General features: G+C 42.5%; 1 protein-coding gene across 1 annotated transcript in view; it reads right to left on the bottom strand.

Annotated features, from left to right (window-relative positions):
- Window positions 1-858: 858 nt before the first annotated feature.
- GAN (gigaxonin) overlaps window positions 859-22,950 on the bottom strand; it is a 320,191-nt gene continuing 298,099 nt past the window's right edge. Inside the window, exon 11 of the mRNA XM_078670190.1 lies at window positions 859-4,155. Coding sequence (XP_078526316.1) covers window positions 3,974-4,155 — 182 coding nt within the window. The 3' untranslated portion in view covers window positions 859-3,973. The remainder of the gene's footprint in view (window positions 4,156-22,950) is intronic.

Genomic DNA, 22,950 nt, shown 5'->3' on the forward strand with positions numbered 1-22,950 from the left:
TTTGCATTGCCACAACAGGCAGAGACAGAACTACTATGATAGGAACTTTGAACAAGTGGCTACTACTATTCCAGATGTATTTATACTTTTATACAACAAGTCATGGATCTGAACACTCGGTACGCAGGGAAAAGCCCCTCCTGGTTTTAGCCATGCCATCACACACCGACTGGAGTGAGAATAGAAATGCATCAAAACATACATCCTTTTCTCAGTCAGTGCATGATGATGCTATTACTAGAAGGTCCATAGCTTCTCAGAACTAGTTTAGAATGGATTAAAAGGCTTATTAACATCTTTAAAGTGGTTTACATCATGATGGCAAAGCAACACACATTTTGCTGCTCTTCTGCTTATGTCCACTAACAGTGCAGTTACTGATACTATTAGAAAACACAGTTCCCACAGGCACTTTGTAGTTAAAGCTATTGATACAACGTCTGTATCAACATGGAAAGTGCTAAATTAGTTCAAAACAGTTTGAGATTTGTTTAGAAATCTTTTTTAACTTTCTTATTTTTTACCACTGGGCGGTACTTTCATGTAAGACTGCATTTCTGCATGCAACAGGGTAAAAACAACAGAGAAATTAAATACGTGCTGAGGTGCAACTTGGCTTATGATATGATGCACTACACTCATTCACTGCAAAATGTAATTGACATCATCTCCACCAAATCAATGGCTAACCATTGGCTATGTGTATGCATATTTTCAATGAGGAAAATCACCTTCTTCGCTAAAACGCTTGCCAACAAAATCTAACAACAAATGCCGACTGACAAGGCCGTGCCTCTTTAAATGAGATTTTCCCCAGCCACAGGCTTCCATCAGAGACATTCAACACTCATAGACATGTTTCACTCTCAATGTTTTTTTTGGTTTAATGCAGGGATCGAGGTGGGGGTGAATCTAAAAAGTGCAAATAAAGGATATCAGAAACTGCATATACCGCAATGTGAGCCTTCGACACAAAGGAATTATTGATTAAACTGCCAGTAAACAATTACATGGTGGTCAATCCTTGGCACACATTACATCACTAGACATTTTTTTGTCCAAGAAAAGACATGGAAGACGCTGTGAGTCCCCTGTCAAGCACCAACATCAACCGTGAATAGGAGACTTACAGAAAAAGTGAATCTAGACATCTGAATACATGGAAATGATCGTTTAGCAAATCAACGCAGTAGCAACTACTTGTGTCGTGTGCCTGCTCACAAATCCTTCCATTGCACAGTAGCTGTTCGAATGGATGGTTCCAGCTTTTCTGCACGGTGCACACAGGGGACCAATCATTTGGCTTCTCAGTTTGGGACACTCATCATATGGACATATTTGTTTGATGCAAAATGGCAGCTCCATTTTAATGATACTAACTTGGAGCACAGAAAATGGCCACATCACCATAAAATTAGATGCTAGTCTTGTCCAAACCTTCAAATACCATAAGGATGCAAGTATTTGACAGATTTAATACAATGAAATACGATGGATTAGGATAGCTTTGAGCTATATGTCCTTTTAGTGGCTCAATTCCTCATCAGCTTTCCAACAGAGGTAGCTCAAATAGCTAATGCCTCCGTAATTTAGTGGATCAACCAAAGGCCTACTCTGAAAGCTTATCTTTCTGGCCTTTCTTGCACTTCAAAAACTGCCCCAGGTCTAGGCATGCAGTGAAATAACAAAATCTGGAAGCCCAAAAACTGGTTCTGCTAAATTGCAATTCAAATGAGGAAGCCCAGCAGGTGACACGTTGGCAAAAAAAGCAGAGCTGTGGGACAGGAAAGGGCTCGCTTACTTCTAAAAATGTGTGAGTAGAGATGGAGTCTCAGCTCATGGTGACACTAATGTGCAGTAACACAAACTTAATTTACGTGGTGAACTCACATCTACACATGGGTCACTGCAAGTGCATCTCTTCAATGTAGAGTTAGGTTCAACGCTCTCTTAAGGGTAGAAGAAAAAGAATGGTTGAAGACAATGTACAGCGATGGGAAGCAATGTAGTGTTATCATCCTCTAAACCCTCAAAAGATTTAACATGCTGGCAAGAACATACCACATATTTGCAGTCAATGCGAAGTCATAGATTGCTTTAAAGGTGGTTCACAGGATGATTAATTGATGTGCCTGCACCGAGAACTGTTTGCCACCCGAAGGTCATCATTCTGAACCCCTTCCAATAACATGTCACTTATCGATAGTTGCTGTTCGACTTGATTTAAGTTTGTACTTATTAAACAGACCTCTTTTTGTAATACAATCTAAAAACACTTTAGTATTCTGATCACTATAAATTATTTCTAAATGTCCGAAAGTAAAAAAAAGTCACAATATTTTTAATATTGACAAAATCCCTAATCTTATTTTTAAACTTAACTCTATTTTTAATAGGCAATGACATATAGATGGTCATCATGGGAGCATTTCGTGCAAACGTCATTTCAGCACAAACACTCTAAAGGATTAGGTTTTTGATCTAGCAGCTCTACTGATGCGAAACTCTAAAGTGCTTACCAAAACTTTCTTTTAAATAACATAACAGGCAAAAGGCAAAGTTATGATACACTATTGTCCTCACTGTGAAGGCTATGGCCCCTTTGTGCAAAATGATTAAAAAGAAACAATCTTTGGCGAAATACTGAACGGAACCAGCATTCTTCCACCTTAAAACCGGAAACCCACTCTAGAAAACACTATGAAAAATTCAAACACTGAAAATCTGGTGTCTGATTGGTCAGGTCAAATGGCTGCATTGTAGCCATTTGGATTCAGAGCGACATTCAGAATCTAAGATAAGCATACAACTTCCTGTAAGTTTGAACCAGACATGCAAGATTTTAAGATGAAAAGGAGCATTTCCAAGTTTCGAATACTATTCGCATGGTTGGCCGGAACCGCTCGGAATACTTTGGTCAGGACAAATAAGACACTTGAGTAACACAAATGATCACCTTAATAGACAATTGCCCCGAAATATTAGGTCGTTTCAGACTCACAAGATTCTTGCGAGTTTGAACCGAACTAGTTTCTCTAAGTTTGGACTTCTGTTCCTTATATTTTCTTCAAAAATACAGAAAGGTAATGTCTACCTTACTCTTTCAAATGCAGAAATCTGTACAAATAGCTTTCATTTAAGATTAGCCAAGCATGAGCATCACAGTGTTTCGGTGCATAGGTTAACACAGACAGACTGATAAGGTAAACAGTGCATACATTCTGGAAAAATTAATTTGTCCAACCAGATTGGCGGCTAGATTGGCACCAAATATCCTTGCCCGTATCCTGCTGAGCCACAGCACTGCTGGGTTTTGTCAGCATCCCTTCTTTCTACAGTGGGAAAGGGTGGATCCGATATGCAATGCTCTGTAACTGCTTTGTTGAAATTAAAGTATTGGGCCCCATCAGCCTGTGTTCCTGTACCATGCTTTTGACTATTAATCTGATTATTTCTCAATTAAAATGTGTACGCAGTCCCAATTTGATACAAATGGTAAGGTGTGAGCATAGACCCAAATATGTATTGATCCAACTCTCTTAACAGCAGAACAAAAGTGTCCTCTAGTAACCTAGAGACAGTAAATGCATACAGCATTTTTTACGCATTAAAGCTATCTACATTAGTATATAAAGTCCCTTGTGGGAAATTGCACTCTTATGTTATACATCTGTCTAAATACTGAACATTATAGGTTTGCAGACTCTCACCGGTCCCGGAACTACCGATCAGTACATTTGTAGACAACTGTGGCAGAGGGACATTTCACTCTAGCTAGCTCCCGAGCCAGACCCACCACCCACAGAAACAGCTCACGGTTTTCAGCCTTGAATGAAATGAGCTTTCGCATACCCAAGCACAGTCCATAGGATACATATCAGATGCAGTGTCTCTGCTTCCCCCACAGAAAGACATGTTGGGATCTGAAGTTTCTGGCTTGTACTGTCTCCATGCTTCCCTTGTTGGGGGGTCCTCATGGAGATGGGACACGGATACGGAACAGCCCTTGTTTAAGCTGCAAACGGAAAAGTTTGCAGTTTGCAATACGTAAGGCGGCGCAGCCTGTGCGGCGCAGATCTGACGGTAACAAAGGTTTGGTGTGGTTCCAAGATCCCGTGCTCCTTTTAAACTCTCGGATGTAGTCGTAATTCGTACCTAGAAATCAAAAGAAACCAATTAACCACGGATGCCATTAAAACACTGGATACATTTTGACTATAATCACTTCATTTCCAGTATTTCACTATGAGAACTTTATAACAGATTTTTTTTTAAACTACAATACGTATTCATTCGGATCTTGTTGACAGAGGAGAAACCCATCAACTTCTCCTACATCAGGATACGTGAGGGTGGAAATGCAAATTAACTGGGCAAAGTAGTACAAATGTCAGCTAATCAGGTTAATACACATTTTTACCAACATGCTCCACTAAATATAAAACCATGAGCTCTCTCAATAATTATCAGCCATATCAACAGAAAGAGGAAAATTCACTAATGATAACCTAGTCACCACTGTTTATTCCTAAATAAAAAGTTACATACCTTTGAGAAAAACTTTTTCTGGTGTATATTCCATCTAACAGCAGAATCCTCCCCTTTAGAATATTCTCAACAGTACTCAAATGCGCCACTATATTACATCATGCAGCTCTGTGTTGGCTTTGTTCGGCATATCTATAATGAACTTGCTCCCTTTTATGAAAATGTGCTGAATTGGCATCGATTTATTGACGATGTCTTTTTCATTTGGGACGGACCAATCAATCTCCTTAGTGATTTTTTAACTTGGCTTAATCTAGGGGATAGCAACCTTAAGTTTACTGCCCTTCAGAGCAATACAAGTGTTGACTATCTGGACATAACCATAAAATATGTGGAAGGGCAGTTGGCAGTTGAATTATTTACGAAACCCATGGCAAAAAATACATTGCTTCATTTTTCAAGCTTTCACCCGAAAGCACAGAAAGACAATATACCCTTCAGCCAGTTCCTCCGGTTAAGGAGGAACTGTACAGATTTGCAAGATTTTTATAATCACTCTGATGTATTGAAAGCTAAATTGAAGGAGAGGGGATACCCTAAAAAACTAATATCCCATTCATTTAAGCGGGCACGCTTTTATGATCGTGATGTGATGTTAAACAAGCCTAAGAAATCAAAGGAACAACAGCGAATTGTCTTTGTGAGCCAGTTTCGCTCTATAAGTAATACACTTAAAAATATAGTCAATAGAAACTGGAACATTTTGAACGATGAGGAGGATGTAAAATTAGAAAGACCTCTCTCTGCTTTTAAAAAAAATAATAACTTACGCAGTCAGTTGGTACACACATATAGGGACATGCAACAAATGAGACAAAGAACTTTGGATCATACCATTGTGAAAGGCAATGTCCCATGTGGGAATTGTATGATGTGCAGCCAGTGTATCAACTCGAAAACACTGCAACATAATGGCAGGACAATAGAGGCGCATACATTGAACAACTGCAGGAGTCGGAACATTATATACTTCCTGCGTTGCCCGTGTGGATTAGCCTACGTGGGGGAAACCAGTCGTGAATTAACATAAATGAACATAAATCAGCAATAAAAACTAAAAAATTGACTGCACCGTTGGTAGCGCATTTTTTAGAGAAAGGACATAAAGAATCTGACTTTCATTGGTTTATCTTAGAGAAGGTGACATTAAACAAAAGAGGTGGTAACATGGAAGATAAACGCAAAATGCGCGAGCAATGGTATATCTCAATCCTCAACACTGTAAGACAAGGGTTAAACTCCAGAGAGGAATAGGAGAAACTAATAAGGTGAAATCGGTGACTAGGTGGAATTTGAGATATAATCTGAGCTGTTTATATGTCTCACAGAAATTACCAGATATATATTCGGACAAATGAACCCAAAGAAATGAAGCTTGTTGGTTTAGGTAATATATAGAAATGTCCACAATAGGGAAAGTGGTGATGTAATATATTATATCTGCTGTAATCATGTTGATGCCACGGATAGATGGAGTGAGCACTCCAGTATTCACAGTATTAACATAATAAATAAATAAACCTTATTGTGGATTTTTTATAGTGACAATAATACTCAGATTAATGTAGTTCGGCGTTTTAAAAAAGTTTGAGACTAAACACCAATTCAAAATGGCGGCATAATCGTAACTATAAGCTTAGGTTAGTCCATCACCGATGTTGCCTAAATCACTGCCACTGCCGCTAATAGGACTTTGGTTCAGTAAAAGAAATAACCAGTATTCCAAGTACCTTTTAAATAGTTAAATCATGGTAGAATCCTTTATTACAACACTAATACTCGGAATATGTAAGTCGGGTAATATGAAAAGACTGGATAAATAATACCATTCCAAAAGGCGGTGGAATTCTTATTATAGGCACAGTTGTGTCCGTCATCGGTGTTGTATGCAACCTGGTGTTAATGATGTGTGTTCCTGTTAATCAACAACCGTATATAAGGGCCCAGGAATACGCATGTCCTCAAACGACTTTTGGTGGACGACCCAGGAGATTCTTTAATCCCGGTAAGTTGAATGGAGCAATAATGGCACGACAGACGCTCTGTGCTAGGCGGGTTCTTGAATGGACCGTTTAATATTATGGAATATCTTAGCCATTTTAGTAATCAAGGTTTTTATAACAAACAAAAATAGCCGAGGATGGCGTGGATTAGTAGAACAGTGCGAGGATGCCAGTTTATTTGTTTGGGGTGAAATAACTCTGTAGGAGTTTGGTATGTGCCGCGCATTTATAATCAGGGAAAACAAGAGGACGGCACATTTAAAAGCGCAAGCATATGGGATTTTAAAATTTAACGGCAGTCATTGACAAAATGTGGTAGAACATCTCGTATCACTGACATAATAAATGGAGTGCACACTCGTAAACAAGGTGCATGTATCGCTCTTTTGCGGGCGAGTTAGTATGCTCATATTGTTTAAAACAGAAGGTTCGAGTGCTCGACTTAAGCTAGGAGACGTGAAAAATAATGTTAGAGGTCTGGCACAAACAGTATATTGTAAACAAGAAGTCCCCTATAAAATATATATGGGTGCTGTAATGCGAGGCAATCCAGCCATAAGCATGGGCAATGTTTATGAGAAATCGGCACATTAATGAGTATATTGCCCGTGCATATAGTTTTTATTAACTATAGGCATTAATGAATTGTAGGTCTCTCATAATAATTTTTAACCAGTGGAGGCTGACTCATGAATGACGAACATTTGAACAAGGGCCAATCGAGCATTTAGAGTCTTTTAATATTTTGCTTAAATTCTTGTTACAAAATAAATGTGACTAGTTCCTTTAAATACATGAATACTGTTGTCTTTAGGTTGGATCGCCAAACCTTTGGTGGACACAATAAAATAAAAAATTTAAAAGAACGAACAACACAGAAAAGAAAAATTAAAGGAAGACGTGGAATCTTATATTCACAGGTAATTCAAATGTAGAACAAATAATAGAAGTGTTATGGTTATGCATCCACTCCGTTTTATTAATAAGGGTGTGATTTTTGTTTTAGGATTGTTCGCCCACTACTGGTGGAAATTGAAAAATCCCCTGCTCTACGTACGCTTGAGGCCTATTGGCCCTGGTAGGTATTTCTAATATGGAGAAAATAGATTAGTAGATTGACCACTTCCCAATAATATTTGAGATATTTTACTCTGAGCCTATATATCTTGAATACAGGCAATTGAAAGAAGTGTTCTCCAAATATCTATTGGAGGCAACAAGTTCACCAAATTGAATATCAGGAAGATATCCCTTGACGATCATTTTGGGCAACTTGTGCTGACTATGGTGGGTACCATTGGCACCTTGTGTGTTTATATAATGAAGGAGGTTGTTAAATCCCTTTTTTCCACACTTGTCCCATAAATAAATATGTACCTTATCAGACATAACAACTCACTAGTATTAATTAACAGTGAGTTGGATGTTTAGTTGATATAAGTTTGGGAATACACACAAAGCTTTCCCAGTGAAGTATAAGCCAATAATTGGATGAATGAATCTGGAGCTTTTTGAGTTGGGTCTCTTTGTCAACAGTACCAATAAACTCACAAAACAGTATAGCACTTGTTAGTTTAACGAAGTCTACAAATCTACTGAAAACCTCTAAAATAATATTAAAATAATTATGTGTAATGTATATTGTTGTTGTTAAACAATATATATAAAATATTTTTGTATGTATATTTATATAGATGCCCAGTGTTGGAATAGATGTGTAGCAAGCCTGAAGAAGGAGGTGGATCAACACAATCCTCCGAAACGCGTCGCTGTCTTTTGCTCACAAACTACTGAATGTATTTCTACACTATCTTATAACATAAGCAAACAATGTCATATTAATGTGAAGGCTGTTATAAATTTCTCTATATTTTTGTGACTTGGTTTTTTACCGATGTTTTTAATGTGTATATTGCTGTGCTATTTTTAGCAAGATATTTTTAATGATTTTATATGAATTAGTTCAATAAACTTTTCCCTCACGGAAAATAATTTTTGTCTATATGTTGACTTTCTGGTATTGATGGTACTGACCCAATGTATGTTTTAGAATGTTGTTGAATACTGAGGTATGATGTCCTGTCCCTTTGGGTTGTTGGACCCCTCTCTTATTATTGAGATTTGTTCCGCCCTGGCAATGACAGAGCGGAGCTGCATATAATCTCCACCCCTCCATGCAAACAAAGGTTTCTTGCTTGACTCTTTTGCGCCATTGGCAGTGGAGTACAGTAACAGTGCGCTGATTTGAAATTTGCGACTTTTGCAGATGTTCAAAAGATGCGACTCCACAGAACGGGGAGGTGAGGGAGGAATCTGCAGGTAGAGTATCCGCCAGAAAGCGAGTTAACAAAAGGCAAGTGACTGTTTTTTCTGGAATATACTTCTAACTGCGGATTCCTCACCTTTAGGATAGATACCATAGCAGTACCACCAAAGAGGATGGTCTGTGGAGTGGGTTCAGGCCAAAACGTCCTACAGGACCAAACGGGTGAAATGCACCTACCATGGGACCAGACTGTCAAGACAGTGGTACTTCATGAATCGGTCAAGTAAACCCCAGGCCGTGGCCTGGCTGATGTCCAGAACGGTCTTGCAGTGGGCAGTATAATTTAGAAATAGTAAAATATGTTGTGTATATAATATGAAGAATGATATATATATACATATGAGTAATGGAAGTTCACAAAGGGTATAAAATAGCTAAATAATTAAGTTAAGTAGACAAATGAATAATGGGTAAATAAACGGATAAATAAATTAGTGAATAAATATTTGAGCGATTAGATGAGTAATAAAGTGAATAAGGAAATGGAAGAATGGATAGATAAAGAAATAAGAAAGAAAGGCGAAAAAAGAAAAATATGAGAAAAAAGAAAAAAACAGAAGTGAGACCCAGAAAGAAAAGGAAGATGGAACTAGGACTTGAGAAGTAAAAAGGAAATAGGAAGGGAAGAAAAACAATAAGAGGGAATTATTTAAGGAACTCGGAGAAAAGGAGTCCATACTTGTTGAAATATTTCTTCTTGGTCTTGTAATTTGTATATTATATGCTCATGTGATGCTGTCTGGCTCATTGCAGCCATCCTGTCCTCCTTGGATGGAGGACTAGGTGATTACCACAACCTTAAAATACAAATTTTGGCTGTGGAGATTGCAGTATGTAAGAGTCTGTGTTTACAACATAATACATCATCGATCTTTTAACATCAAGGCCTAGATGTAGGTAATAGCAAATTACCGAATGGTAAATACCGAATTTTACCGATTCGGTATTTACTATTCGGTAATTGCTATGTAGGTAAAAAATTCGGTAAAAATACCGAATCGGTAAGATTCGGTAATTACCGATTCGGTAATTACCGAATCAGTATTTGCCATTGATTCCGATTCAATAGCAAATACCGATTCGATTACCGATTTTACAAGGGGGACAGGGTGTCACTTTGACACCCTGTTGCACCCCTGTTTCTGACTTGTGTGCCATGTGACACACATACATGCCCTTAGGGCATGTCTGTGTGCCACATGGCACAGGTGTACATGCACAGATGTGCATGTACACTGGAATTCGTTATTCACCATGGAATAGTATTCCATGGTAAATAACGATTCGGTAATGGCCTGTGGCACTGTTTTCAGTGCCACCTACATCTGTATTTACCGATTCGGTAAATTTACCGATTCGGTATTTTACAGAATCAGTAAATTTACCGAATCGGTAAATATACCGATTCTGTAACTTAAATGCCACCTACATGTCAATCCCCAAATACCGGTCGGTAACGGCCGAAATCGGCCCAAAGTGTTTATAATGCTCTTCCTAAGAATGACTGCAGGTCTGGAGTGAAAGAGGGTAAGTAAAGGGTTTGGTTTATAAGTAAAGGGGAGACGACTTTAGGCAACAAACAAGAGTAGGTTCTTAAGACAATCCTATCATTGTGCACTTCAAGAAAAGGTTTTTAAATTGTTTAGGTTTGCGATTCATTACCGTACGGGGTTGTGCGGATTCCTACAGGAAAGGCACTTCCCCAAAAATTCATTGTAGCAAACTCAAATGCACTAGCTCAAAGGGAGGTCCTATTAATTGGTTAACAACAATGTTAAGATTTCATGAAGAAATAGGAGGAACCCTAGAGGAAATGACTCTTACGTTGTAGGAAATTGCCCTTTCTGTATGGTCACCACCATCCCTCCACACTTTCTGCCCCAATGCTGATGGTTAGGACACTCCCTAACACTGAAACAAGTAAATTGGTAACCCCAATTGTCAAGGAATTTAACCCCCTCTTATAAGGCCCCGGTAAGTGGTAACATTGGTACCCAGGGCATGGGATTTATAGGGGTCACCAGGGCCTGAAGCACTGTTTGTGCCACCCTGAGTGACCCACATACACAGATTAGAGGTCCTGCCATAGCAGACTGTATGAGCAGTACAAACTGCTCGAACTGAACTTTGCCCATACTATGTGTGGCAAGGTCAAAGCGCTATTTTTAATATATGTCAGTCATCCCTAAGGAAGGCCTCCCGAACCCTGGAGGCATGGTACATTATATCTAATGTTTGGACATATAAGTGCAAACATATATATGTCCCTATAGTAACCTCTTTTCCATTAAAAGCTACTATATGTGATCAGGGGGGCCATCAGATAACATGGGCTGGCACCTGGGCACCCGAGGTCCCACTGAGATATGTCATGTTTGGTACCAAACAAATATGAATTCCAAATCAGGTTTGATGCGACATGCACCCAGTTGGCTACCTTAGAGGTTTGCCCTCTAGTTGCTCAAACTTTCCTGTACCTGGCGGACATCCTGCAGCTGCTGCTGCCAAAACAGGATACGGACCCCTGCCAGGAGGTGTGAACACTCCCAGGAGTCAGAAACAAAGGCTAGTGGAGTGGCACATCAAGGCAGTGAGCTTCAAAGCTTACACTGCCTCAGATATGCATCCAGGCTGCCTCCCAAAGGAGGAAACAGCAATCCTACTGCCCCCAGGCACATTTGCACCTCGGCAGGCGGGAAAATTATGGTCCAGGTAAAATAGTCTGAAAATGTGTGTCTAGACTTGCTGCATCAGTAGTATTCCTTGGATAAGGAATTGGTAGCACGCCCTGAGCGTGTTTTTGTTTCACACAGGTCCATTTTTAAAGTGAAAAAGCTTGAGAATAACGAACCCCTCAGTTGCCCTGATGAAATCGCCACAAGAAGGAGCGATGAAACATGTCGGCTTGAGGAGATAATCTGTGTTGGTATACAAATAACCAATTTTACTTGGTAGTGCTTTGCTGCATCAGAATAAAACGGTACTAGCAAGCAAAGCACCACCACTCACCTTATTTGTTTATGGTGCGGTGTGTTGGGGTTTTCGTGACGTGTATGTGGACACTTTTCTTTGTTGAATCACTATTTGTGTCTGTTTGTTATATTTTCTCACTATTCTCAAGTCTGCACTATCTTTCTGTCAAGTGCACGTTTGTTTTTTTCACAAATAGAGAGAGGCGCCGATGATGAGAAGTGGGTAAACCGGGAATCATTGACCGGGAACCCCCTCGGGTTGTTCTACCGTGAGGTACTCTCTCTATTCTTCACTACTTTTCTGTTGGTGAATGATCTGGTCCTGTGTGATGCATTATTTTTAAGTGAAAAGAGTACATCCAGACCTTATTTTATATGTTATTGGACATATTCAAGGTAGGAGTGAGAATTTATATCCCTACCCGGTCTACGTTAAATAAGGATGTCTACATGGGCGAGGCACTAATTGTTTGAGGACTTTCTGAGTGGGGGGCTGCCTCGCACATCCCCATCCCCCTACACCCCTCTTATTTATGCGGGAAAATTATGTAGTCAGGAGGTGTACACCCCTAGAAGACTAGCCACACCCCTAGGGTGGGACACCTGATCTATAGAGCCAAGGAAGGATTCTACAATTCCCAAAAGTGGCAGAATACAGGGCACAAACACACACATTGATGTGGTCACCTCAGAGGCGGATTAGCCCCTGGGGCTAGTAGACTATTGGCTACTTGCACCCAAACCCCTAAATCGAGGACTTAAGGGGCACCTCTGGCACTGAACCTCAGTTCTGATTCAAATTGCAACAGAGGACAATAAAGAGACTACAGGACCTGTACAAAACAATGGCTCAATACTCTGCACCTATGGCAACCATCCTGCAACTGCACAACTGTGATTCGTACTGGACCTAAGACTGGCTACCCCAGACAGAGGGACCCCTTTGAGAGCCAAAGGCAACTCCAGACTCCCTTGGACTATTGGCACTAGTCCCCTGCAACCCGGAGGTAAAAGCACGCTCTTGAACCAAAGAATCGCTGGCCATCGGGCAGTCCGCAGGATCGCCCAAAAGTAGCTGGCCCAGCGCATTGTGGGACACGTAGACCTGACATGCAGCAAGTTTCAGGTGGCTACAGTTTTCCATCACATCTCCGGAAGTCTAAACTGCTAAGGCTTGTTGGTGGCCAGTCAGGCTACCACTCAAGGATGTGGAATTCCTATAGCCCTACGACCAGGACATATTGTTTGGGGTCAAGGGCAACAAGTTTTTTTGTGTATTTTGTCCTTGGGACACGTAGGCCCAAACCCCTGCAGCACAAACCCCTTGGCTGCCAGTTTCCAGAACCACATTATGGATCATGGAAGGACACTGCGGCAGTTAAGGTAATATTTTTGTCCATATGTTAATACTGTTCAAACTTGTATTTATGGTTCATTTATTGAAAACCTTTATTATTAGGGTGAGCACTCCAAGTAAATGTTGTAAGCTCTGATTGCACTACAGACAGTGGCTCCAGTATGAAAATGTGTACACACGTTTCCAAAGTTTAGCAATATTAGGCTATGTATAATGCTCCTAGAATGCTCTCTGACTTGATGCAAATATTTGCAGAAGCTTGAAAGCAAGATTGATGCTTTGATTTCAACATAAAATGATCATAAAAAACATGAAAGCAGAAAAACATTTTTTTTGCTAAACTACTGTCAAATTTCAGGTACCATTTCTTTGAAGCATCATTTAGTAACATGTGTTAATGCATGCTAGTATTTTCCCCAAAAATCATAATAGAAAATCAGTGTAACCAGTTTCAATAAGATTATGGAAAACAAAAAAAAATAAGCATTGGCAAAGCCAGTAGGTCTGAAATTGATGGTCAGGTTTTTAGTTTTGTCAATGCGTGAATTGTTTTGGCATGGCTTTTGTAAAACCTTATTGGTGTGGGAGCTGCCAGGTCCTCACCATTGTAACAAACATTGGCAAACGCAAAAATTGTTTTTGGTCTCAAAAGCACACACATACCATAGGTGTTACTGGCACTGAACAAAACTCATTTGTGTGCCGATATACTCCTTGTGAAAGAGCAGAATGCTGTCACTCACAGTGAAGCCAGCTGATACAGACAGAGAGACAGAATTTTAATAAAAGCAAAAGGTCATGGTGAACGCCAGACCAAATTAGGGGTCCAATTATTAAAGAAAGTCTCTTAAGTGCACTCATGGTATATGTCTTTGCAATAAGTGCAGCTATACGGCTTTTGTGAATTCCCAAGATTGAACAGAAGTAGGACAAGAAATAGTAATCCTAGAAAATATTTGTGAACTGCATTTTAGCATGACCATATTTGCATGTATAGGTTTGCTCACACGAAAATCTGAGTGTTTGAAAGTTCACTTTCTCTCCAATCACTTTTTTCCCAACGCTGTAAGAAGGTTTACGTCTGCCACTGTCAGGAGTAAATTTCCAAAATTTCTCAGTATGGGAAAAGATTAGAGAAGTGTTGTTGAAAACCCTTAAAACATGCAAGTTAGTAGGTTTGCACAGACTCAAAAGTACATTCTAACCCTGAAACTATTGCTTACCACTACATTCAGCCCCAGTATGTAGATATGCGGAAAGGGGGCACCATAAGGGGTTTGCAAGTACTCAAACACTACTATGGTATGAGCCCTGGCATAATGAGAGAGGCTATATCAGAGCTCTTACATAATGAAATTGATGCCATGATTTGTCGCCGCACTACATGGCACCACAGGGACAAGTGGAATTTGTTACAGGACAAGTAGATTTATGAAGCAGCCTGCCCCATTGACAAGTAGATATTTTTTTTAATTCCACACCTCTACCACTACTTTCACTCGACACTGCAACACGAAGAAACTCTGAAGCACCTTCAACTGACCACCTCAGTGGCCAGCTTATCGACTATACCTATCAGTTTCATCAACAGCATCGTATGAGCGGAAAAAACTGTTTACGCATGGATCTGGCTTAAGCTCCAGGGACAGCCAGAGCAACTCTGGACACGGGCCCCACGCACCAGGTAAAATTCAACTGATTGTCGTGGACTGGTCCTGGGACCCGCATCCCCTTATGACGCAATGGGTTCCACACAACTCTGCCTGCAAGCGACCAATTGTCGCTAATGTTTTTTTGTCCATTGACCACAATATAAAACTTTTGCAGTATTGATTTGCACTAATTTATTTTTCCTTCTAAAATCCATAACCCCGGTTACACTCATCTGATTGTCTTCATTTTGGTTTCTACATTTATATAAAAATCAGCTTTATTTTCATACATTGGTGTCCATTTTCTTTCGAGTCATGTCAATTGATAATCGTCCCTTTTGGTACTCTGAAATTCTTAACACATGTTCCTTAGGTAAAGCCTGACTCCTGGGTTTAAGCTTCGAACCAGCTAAACGCCCCTATAGGTTTTGAAATGGACATATCTTGGTTATCATATTGAGAGTAGTACGGTGTGCCCGTAACTTTGCCCTCAAATATTCCCTCAAATATTCCTAGAGTGATCCTCTGCCTGCTGCCGCAGCTTGAGCACAATCCCTCACCAGACTATTCATTTTCTCCACCAGGGCATTGCCCTGGGGGAATACAGTGCCGTACGTTGATGCTCGATCAACCCCTCAATCTCGTCAGATGCAAACTGGACTTCATTGTCCGTGGTAATTACTTTTGGGCTTCATTTGGAAAGCATGTGCCGAAGCAAAGATTGTTGGGGACTTTTATAGAGGGAAGAAATGGAGTGATGGCTGGAAACTGGATTACTTGAAATGCCATCTAATTAGCAAAGTTCATGAATCTGCTTTGGTGATACGGAGAAGCAAAAGTGCTGCTTTCAGGTTTGGTTATGGAGTGCCGACAATGCTAACACAAACTGCCACCGACAAAGAGAGCAGAATATTATTGGTTGAAGAGCAAAAATTTCTCCCTGAGAGATTCTCATCAACAACGTACTGCTGTCAGTCAAGATGAACACTTCAACGTTGTCTGTCCAAGACATCCATGACCACCTAGATTTGTATGTGAAGATACCAGACAGCTGGAGGAGCAAGAACTATGCAGTTGAGTTCCTTGAGGCCATGAGCAGCGTGATACACTGTGAAGGTATGGCAGAACTTCAAAATGTCTGTCTCACACATTGATAATGGATGAGAGCACGGATATTTCTATTACAAAAATTGTCATCCTGTACTTCAAGTTCCGCCCTGCAACATCAACAGAGCACAACATACAGGTTGAGGGAATGGTGACGCTAACTAGTTGTAATGCCGAGGCTATCACTACTAAGAATTCTAAACTGCCAATTAACTGGACCTTATGAATATGGTCATATTGACATGTCTGTGATGCTGGGCAAGAACAATGGTGTTGGTACTTGCTTTAAAGAATCCTTTCCACATCTAGCTGAGCAGCATAGTGTCACCCGCCAAGACGATTTGGGAGTTGATACCTGGAAGAGGGTTCCCATGATCAACAAGATGGAGTCATTATTGAAGACTGTCTACACTGTGTTCTCCAGAAAGGAAGTCAAAGCTGGATAAAATTGCATAGGTCAATGAATGTGAAGAGACCTCCTTTCGGCCTTTGAATGAAGTGTGGTGGCTTTCAATGCCGTTTGCAGTTTGTGAACTGATTCATAATTACGAGGCTGTTCTCAAGTACTTTGAGCATGAGAAAGAGGAGGAGAAAGATCCAGTAGCTAAATATTGTTACAAAACATTATCAAACTGAAACTACTATATTTCCCATGCAGTACTTCAATGAAATTCTGGGTGAATTTGCATCTTTCAAAAACGTTTTTGACCACTGTTGAAATGGTAAACGTCCTTTACACCGACTGCGTTACAACGCATGTCATTATATGACATTTTTTACTCTGCAGCAACTTTTACAAAGCATGGCTTTACACCACAAGCCATGAGAACACATTCCCCATTACAATTCCCAGGTGGAATTAGAATAGTAAATTGCGTTGTAATGGACAATGCATTGTAATGACATGCGGTGTAAAGCCCTGCGTTGTAAAAGTTGTTGCGGAGTAAAAGATACGGGGTAATGGCAAGTGTTGTAAATGTGTGCAGCGTAAAGTGTCATATTAGTTGAAGCTGTAGAGTATGCAAGAACAAAGAAGAACTAAATCAGTACAGTACTTGGGGACACTGTCTTTTGGAGCAGCATGGTAAGAGACTTGATGGTGTTGTACAGGGAAGAAAAAGAGTTTGACAGTGGGCCTATTTTGTCTTTTGTTTCCCTTCTTTGTGAGAACATGCACAAAAGGTTCCCTGAAGATGAACTTAGAGAATGGGCACGTTTTGAATCCAGGCAATAGCAATATAACCAATCACATTTTGAATTTGGAACTGATAATGTACAAAGACTTTTTGATAAGTATAAGAAGGTCTTGGTCTTGGGTGATTGCAAAACAGCAGATGATGATGTTCGAAAACACAGAGAATATAAATATGTGGTGGCAGAACATGTAAAGGGTGGATTATTCACCACCATCCAAGACATGGTGAATTTCACTATATGCAAAGCTGCTCAGTATAGTGTGCTATCTAAGCCTGTTGATGCCTGCGCAACGTTTATCTAGTGCAGACTATGAACGAGGATTCAACCTCATGAACACTATCGAGAGTAAATCAAGAAACAGACTAGAGGAGAAGCATTTGGATAGCCATATGAGGACTGCCTCCTGAAATGGGAAAGTGGACCTCAATACAGTTTATCAGCACTGGAAAAATAGCATGGACTGGCATGAGAAGCAAACAGGTTAACCTTCTAGTGATGGCACTTGATTTGTTTGAATGGCCCTCTGCCACAGTCCATGTTTTCCTGGATGTCACACATTTCTCAAACTACCTCTCAGCGGGGATATTCTGACATTACTCAGTAGGTTGCGCATCACATTGAAAATGTTATGTAATTGTGCATAGGCTCCCAACATTTCCCCACTCTATGAACAGTGCTTCAATTGAGAATATTTAGTAAAACCATATAATGGTACAACCATTGGAATCCCGTGCTTTTTTAAATACGGAGCACACTTGCTTGTGTAACCAATTCATGTCATGTGTGTGTATCTAAATTGCAAACCCGTCTGAAGACCCTCAAGTGGTTCTGTATGTGTGAGGAGTATTCTGACATAGCATGCAATGTGAAGGTGTAAAGCTGAAGAGAGGAGCAACATTATGCAGTACTCTATGTACACAGCAGACTGCTTAAACATGTAAGACTGTGCAGCTTGAGTAATGCAACAGATACAAGATAATATCTTGAACAGATGCCTGCAGAGGTTGTGAATGTCTATTAATGCAGTAATGAATACAAAATAACATGATTAATTTCCTTGAGATCTGGATATCTGCATCCCCCTGATGCTGAATTAGAAAGTCTGCTCTGAAGAGTCGAGGAAAAGCCTAGGCAAATATCCCGGTTCAGTTCATCCGCCGTACATTGTTTAAGGACTGCAAATGTGGGTACCTGGACTCGAAGCTTGGGCATTTTCAGGTGTGTAGTGGCATACAAATAGATGGTGGATGTCCCCCATTTTCTAAACTATTACTGAAGAACTTGGGGATTTATCTCCTATTTGTGTACTTGTTAATGAGTCCTGCTTAACAGGTCTGCATTTCCGTTGTCCACCCCAAGCAGGTGCTCAGGTGTGAGCAGGACTTCGTGGCGAATGACCCAATGCCATATTGACTGTGCCAATGCTGGCAGCTGAGGCGAGTGAGTGACTTCTTGGTTCTTGAGCAGGACACCAGTCATTTTGTTTGTTTGCACAAGAATCGTTTTGTTGCAAATTAATGCATAAAACACTTTGAGTGCCAATGGAATTACTGTCACCTCAGAGAAACTGATGCACCACTCCCCACTGCAGCAGCATCTAGGTACCTTAAGTCAGGTTGTTGAGATGCACTTCCCTATCCACTAGCGAGGCATCTGTGGTAATGGACACAGCCGACTGAAGGTTCACAAAACAGCTGTCCAGTTCCTGCTCTTTCACCATCTGAGATTCTGCTGAACTCTGCTCTACCAACAGTAGATATCTCCACTGACCCATCGCTTGGGACCACTACCTAGAAAAACACTCTTGTGAAGGGTGTATGTGCAGTCAAGCATTCACAACTATTACAATGCAAAATAACATAATCCTTCGCAATTTCATGCTTGTTCCTACTGTAAGAGGACACAACATCTGGTAAAGCAGTCTCTGAAATGCCATCCCTTTCTCTTAGTTGGGATAGGCTCGGCTGTCACTCTGTTTAATACAGTTCCATATAAAGGGTTGTATCTGTTCAAGGCAGAGGAGATTTTTTGGCATGGACAGTAAAACCTAGTCTGTGAAGAAGTGACAATACTCTTTCAATGTGTGCTAGGCTTTCCAGCTTGCTAATGCCCTTTATTACCCAGCTGCACAAGTTACAACTTGTGTAACGATATATCTGTAAGAGACATTAGTTAGTGATAGATTCTTTACCTTAGAATATCCCCAGGCGTCGGACTGGATCCAGAGAGTTTTTCGTCAGAAGTACCCCTGCGCGTCGGAAGGTGGCGTCGTGCGGCTCCGCGTCCGTCGCTGGCGTCGTAGGCGTCGATATGACGTCACGGAGACTACTTAGGCACCACCCATGCGCGCTGACATCAGTTCTGTACACAACTTTCCGCGTCAGGAATGCAGAGCCATGCAAGAAACTGACCACTGGTGCAATGAAACTAGGGCCTTGTAAGGAATGACCTTAACCCTAGAAATCAGTTTGCAGAACAGGGAGGATGGGGGGGCAGTAAGGATTCTATCACTAACTAATGTCTCTTACTGATATATCGTTACACAAGTAGTAACTTGTGCATCTGAAAGAGACACATTAGTGATATATTCCTTACCTTAGAATAGATACCCCAGCAATACCAACCCCAGTGGGTGGTCTGCGAACAAGATTACACCAGAAAGTCACGGAGAACAGAACGGCCAAAGAAGCCATCTCTCCGGACTTGACTGTCAAGGAAATAATGCTTGGTAAACGTGTGCAGCTAGGCCTACGTAGCTGCCTGACAAATGTACTGCAAGGGAACGCCGCGTCCCAAGGCAGTAGTGGCTTCCTTTGCTCTGGTAGAATGGGCTTGCAGCCTGCTTAGCCAATGAGAAACATGCTTTGATGCACAGAATGACCCACCAAGAGATGGTTTGTTTGTGGACGGCCCAACCTTTTTTGCCGCCCACATAGCCAACAAAAAGCTGGTTATCCACCCGGAACTGTTGTGTGCGCTTCAGATAGAATAAGAGCGCACGTTTTGGGTCCAGGCGGTGGAGCCTCTCCTCTTTTGAAGGATGCGGAGGTGGAAAGAAGGTGGGCAAAGTGATGGTCTGCCCGATGTGGAAGGGTGTGACAACCTTTGGCAAGAAAGAAGGACGAGACCTTAAAACCACCTTGTCCGAATGAACAGAAAGAAAAGGAGGTTTAGAAGAAAGAGCCTGGAGCTCACTCACTCTTCTGGCAGAGGTGATAGCTACCAGGAAAGCCGTCTTTAGATTGAGAAGACGTAAGGGACAGTTATGAAGGGGCTCAAAGGGAGAGCACATCAGATAGGTCAAGACAAGATTTAAGTCCCATTGAGGCATTATGATAGGCACGGGAGGAAACATGTGAGTAAAGCCTTTAAGGAAGTGATTAACAACCGGGGACTTAGAAAGAGAAGGCTGATCTGGAAGCCGTAGAAAAGGTGGAGATGGCCGAAAGATAACCTTTGATAGTGCCCAGAGCAGAGCCCTGCTGGGCCAAAGAGAGAAGGAACAGAAGGACCTCAGAAAGAGTAGGCAGAAAGGGGATTCACAGCCTTTGCTGTGCACCATTCCATAAATTTGTTCCACCTACAGGCATATACAGTTTTAGTGGAGGGACGCCTGGCTGCCAGAATGACATCACAGACTTCGGGAGGAAGGTCGAAAGCGGTCAACTGTCGCCGCTCAATCTTCACGCATGGAGGTTAATGCTGGACAGGTTTGGGTGGAGGACCGTCCCCTGCTGCTACGACAGAAGATCCTCCCGAAGAAGCAGACGGATCGGGGGATCGGTCGCCATGCTGAGTAGCTCGGGATACCAGTATCATCGTGCCCAATCAGGAGCCACAAGGAAGACCTGGGCCCGGTCGCGCCGAATCTTCTTCAGCACTCTGGGCAGAAGTGGTATAGGCGGAAAGGCGTACAACAGACTGCAGCTCCACTCGCAATGAAGAGCGTCGCCAAGCGAGTGCCGCCTTGGAAATTCCAACACGCAGAACTGATGACATTGTGAGGTCTCTTTGGAGGCGAATAGATCTAACTAAGGTTCTCCCCACTGCAGAAAGAGACCTTGCGCCACGTCCAAGTTCAGACGCCATTCGTGATCCATCATGCACACGCGGCTGAGTTTGCCCGCCCTGGCATTCAGAGTACCTGCCAGGTGTTGAACCGCCAAGGTGATGCCTTGATGTTCCAGCCAGGTCCAGAGGCGCAGAACCTCCTGACATAGGGTCCACAATCCCACCGCGCCCGGTTTGTTGCAGTACCACATGGCTGTGGTATTGTCCGTGAACACCTGCACTACACTTCCCCTTACAGAGGAAAGGCATGCTTTCAGAGCGAGTCGGATCGCCCGAAGCTCCAAAAGGTTGATACGGAGCCAGGACTCCGCCGGAGACCAAAAGCCTCTGATCTCCGCCTCTCCCAAGTGCCGCCCCATCCCAGGAGGGACGCATCCGTCACCACTGTGTGCTCCGGTGGGGGAAGGGAGAGGGATCTGCCATTGACCCAATCGCGATTCGTGAGCCACCACTGCAATTGTCATGCAGTGCTCTCGGAGATCTGGACGTGATCAGACAGGTTGCCCTGATGCTGTGCCCACTGAATCTTCAGGTCCCACTGCAGAGCCCGCATATGCCATCTGGCATGTTGCACCAGCAGGATGCAGGAGGCCATTAGGCCCAGGAGCCGGAGGGTCATCCTGACTGAAACCCGGGATAGGGGCTGAAAGATCGGAATCATAGCCTGAATATCCCGGACTCGCTGTTCGGGAGGATATAACCAAAACTGCATTGAATCCATAACCACTCTCATAAAGGGGAGCTCTGAGAAGGACTCAGGTGTGACTTCGGCACATTGATGGAGTACCCCAGCAAATGCAGGAGGTCGGCCATAGTCTGGTGGGGCGAGCCCGCCTTCAACAACCAGTCGTCGAGGTAGGGGAAGACTGGAAACCCTGATCTGTGCAGATGAGCTGCGACCGTCGCCATCACTTTCATGAACACCAGAGGGGCACTGGTAAGGCAGAAGGGGAGCATGGCAAACAAAGTGCTCTTGGTCTACCCTGAACCGCAGGCAACGCCGGCAGGACGGGGATATGAAAATATGCGTCCTGCAAGTCCAATGCTACCATCCATACTCCAGGGTCGAGGGCAGCCAAGACCGGAGCCAGAGTCAACATCTTGAACTTCTCCTTCCGGTGGAAGCGGTTGACATTCCTGAGGTCAAAGATGGGGAACAGGCCCCCTTTCTCCTTCATGGGGAACAGAAGGTAGTGAGAATAACAACCACGTCCTACTTCTGGCCCAGGAACGCGCGCGATGGCCCCCTTGGCCAAGGGGGCCGTGACTTCCTGTTGGAGAAGTGCAAAGTGGTACTGAGGTGGCATGGCTGGAGGGGCAGACTCGAAGGGGAGGGAGTAGCCCCTTCGGACGATTTGCAGCACCTACCTGTCCGAGGAGACAGAACGCCAGTGCGGGAGGTGATGGTAAATCCTGCCACCGACCGGCGCGGGGTGCACCCCAAAGCTCGGACTAGGAAGGCTTTGAGGCGGATGCTGGGGGAGAGGAGGTGGCCTGACCCACACGCTGGCCCCTGTCCTGCTGCGGCAGGAACCACATCCACGCTGAGGTTGGTTCTGAGGAGGCTTCTGGCTGAACGAACATGTTGGGCCGCCCCTTCCGTGGCCACGAAAGGAACAAAAAGCAGACGTGGCCGGGCGCGTGGTGGAGAGACCCAAGGACGTGGCCACAGCCCGAGAGTCCTTAAAATGCTCCAGTGAACTGTCTGCCCATCGCC

Source organism: Lissotriton helveticus, chromosome 12 (assembly GCF_964261635.1).
Source record: "Lissotriton helveticus chromosome 12, aLisHel1.1, whole genome shotgun sequence".
Taxonomy (NCBI): domain Eukaryota; kingdom Metazoa; phylum Chordata; class Amphibia; order Caudata; family Salamandridae; genus Lissotriton; species Lissotriton helveticus.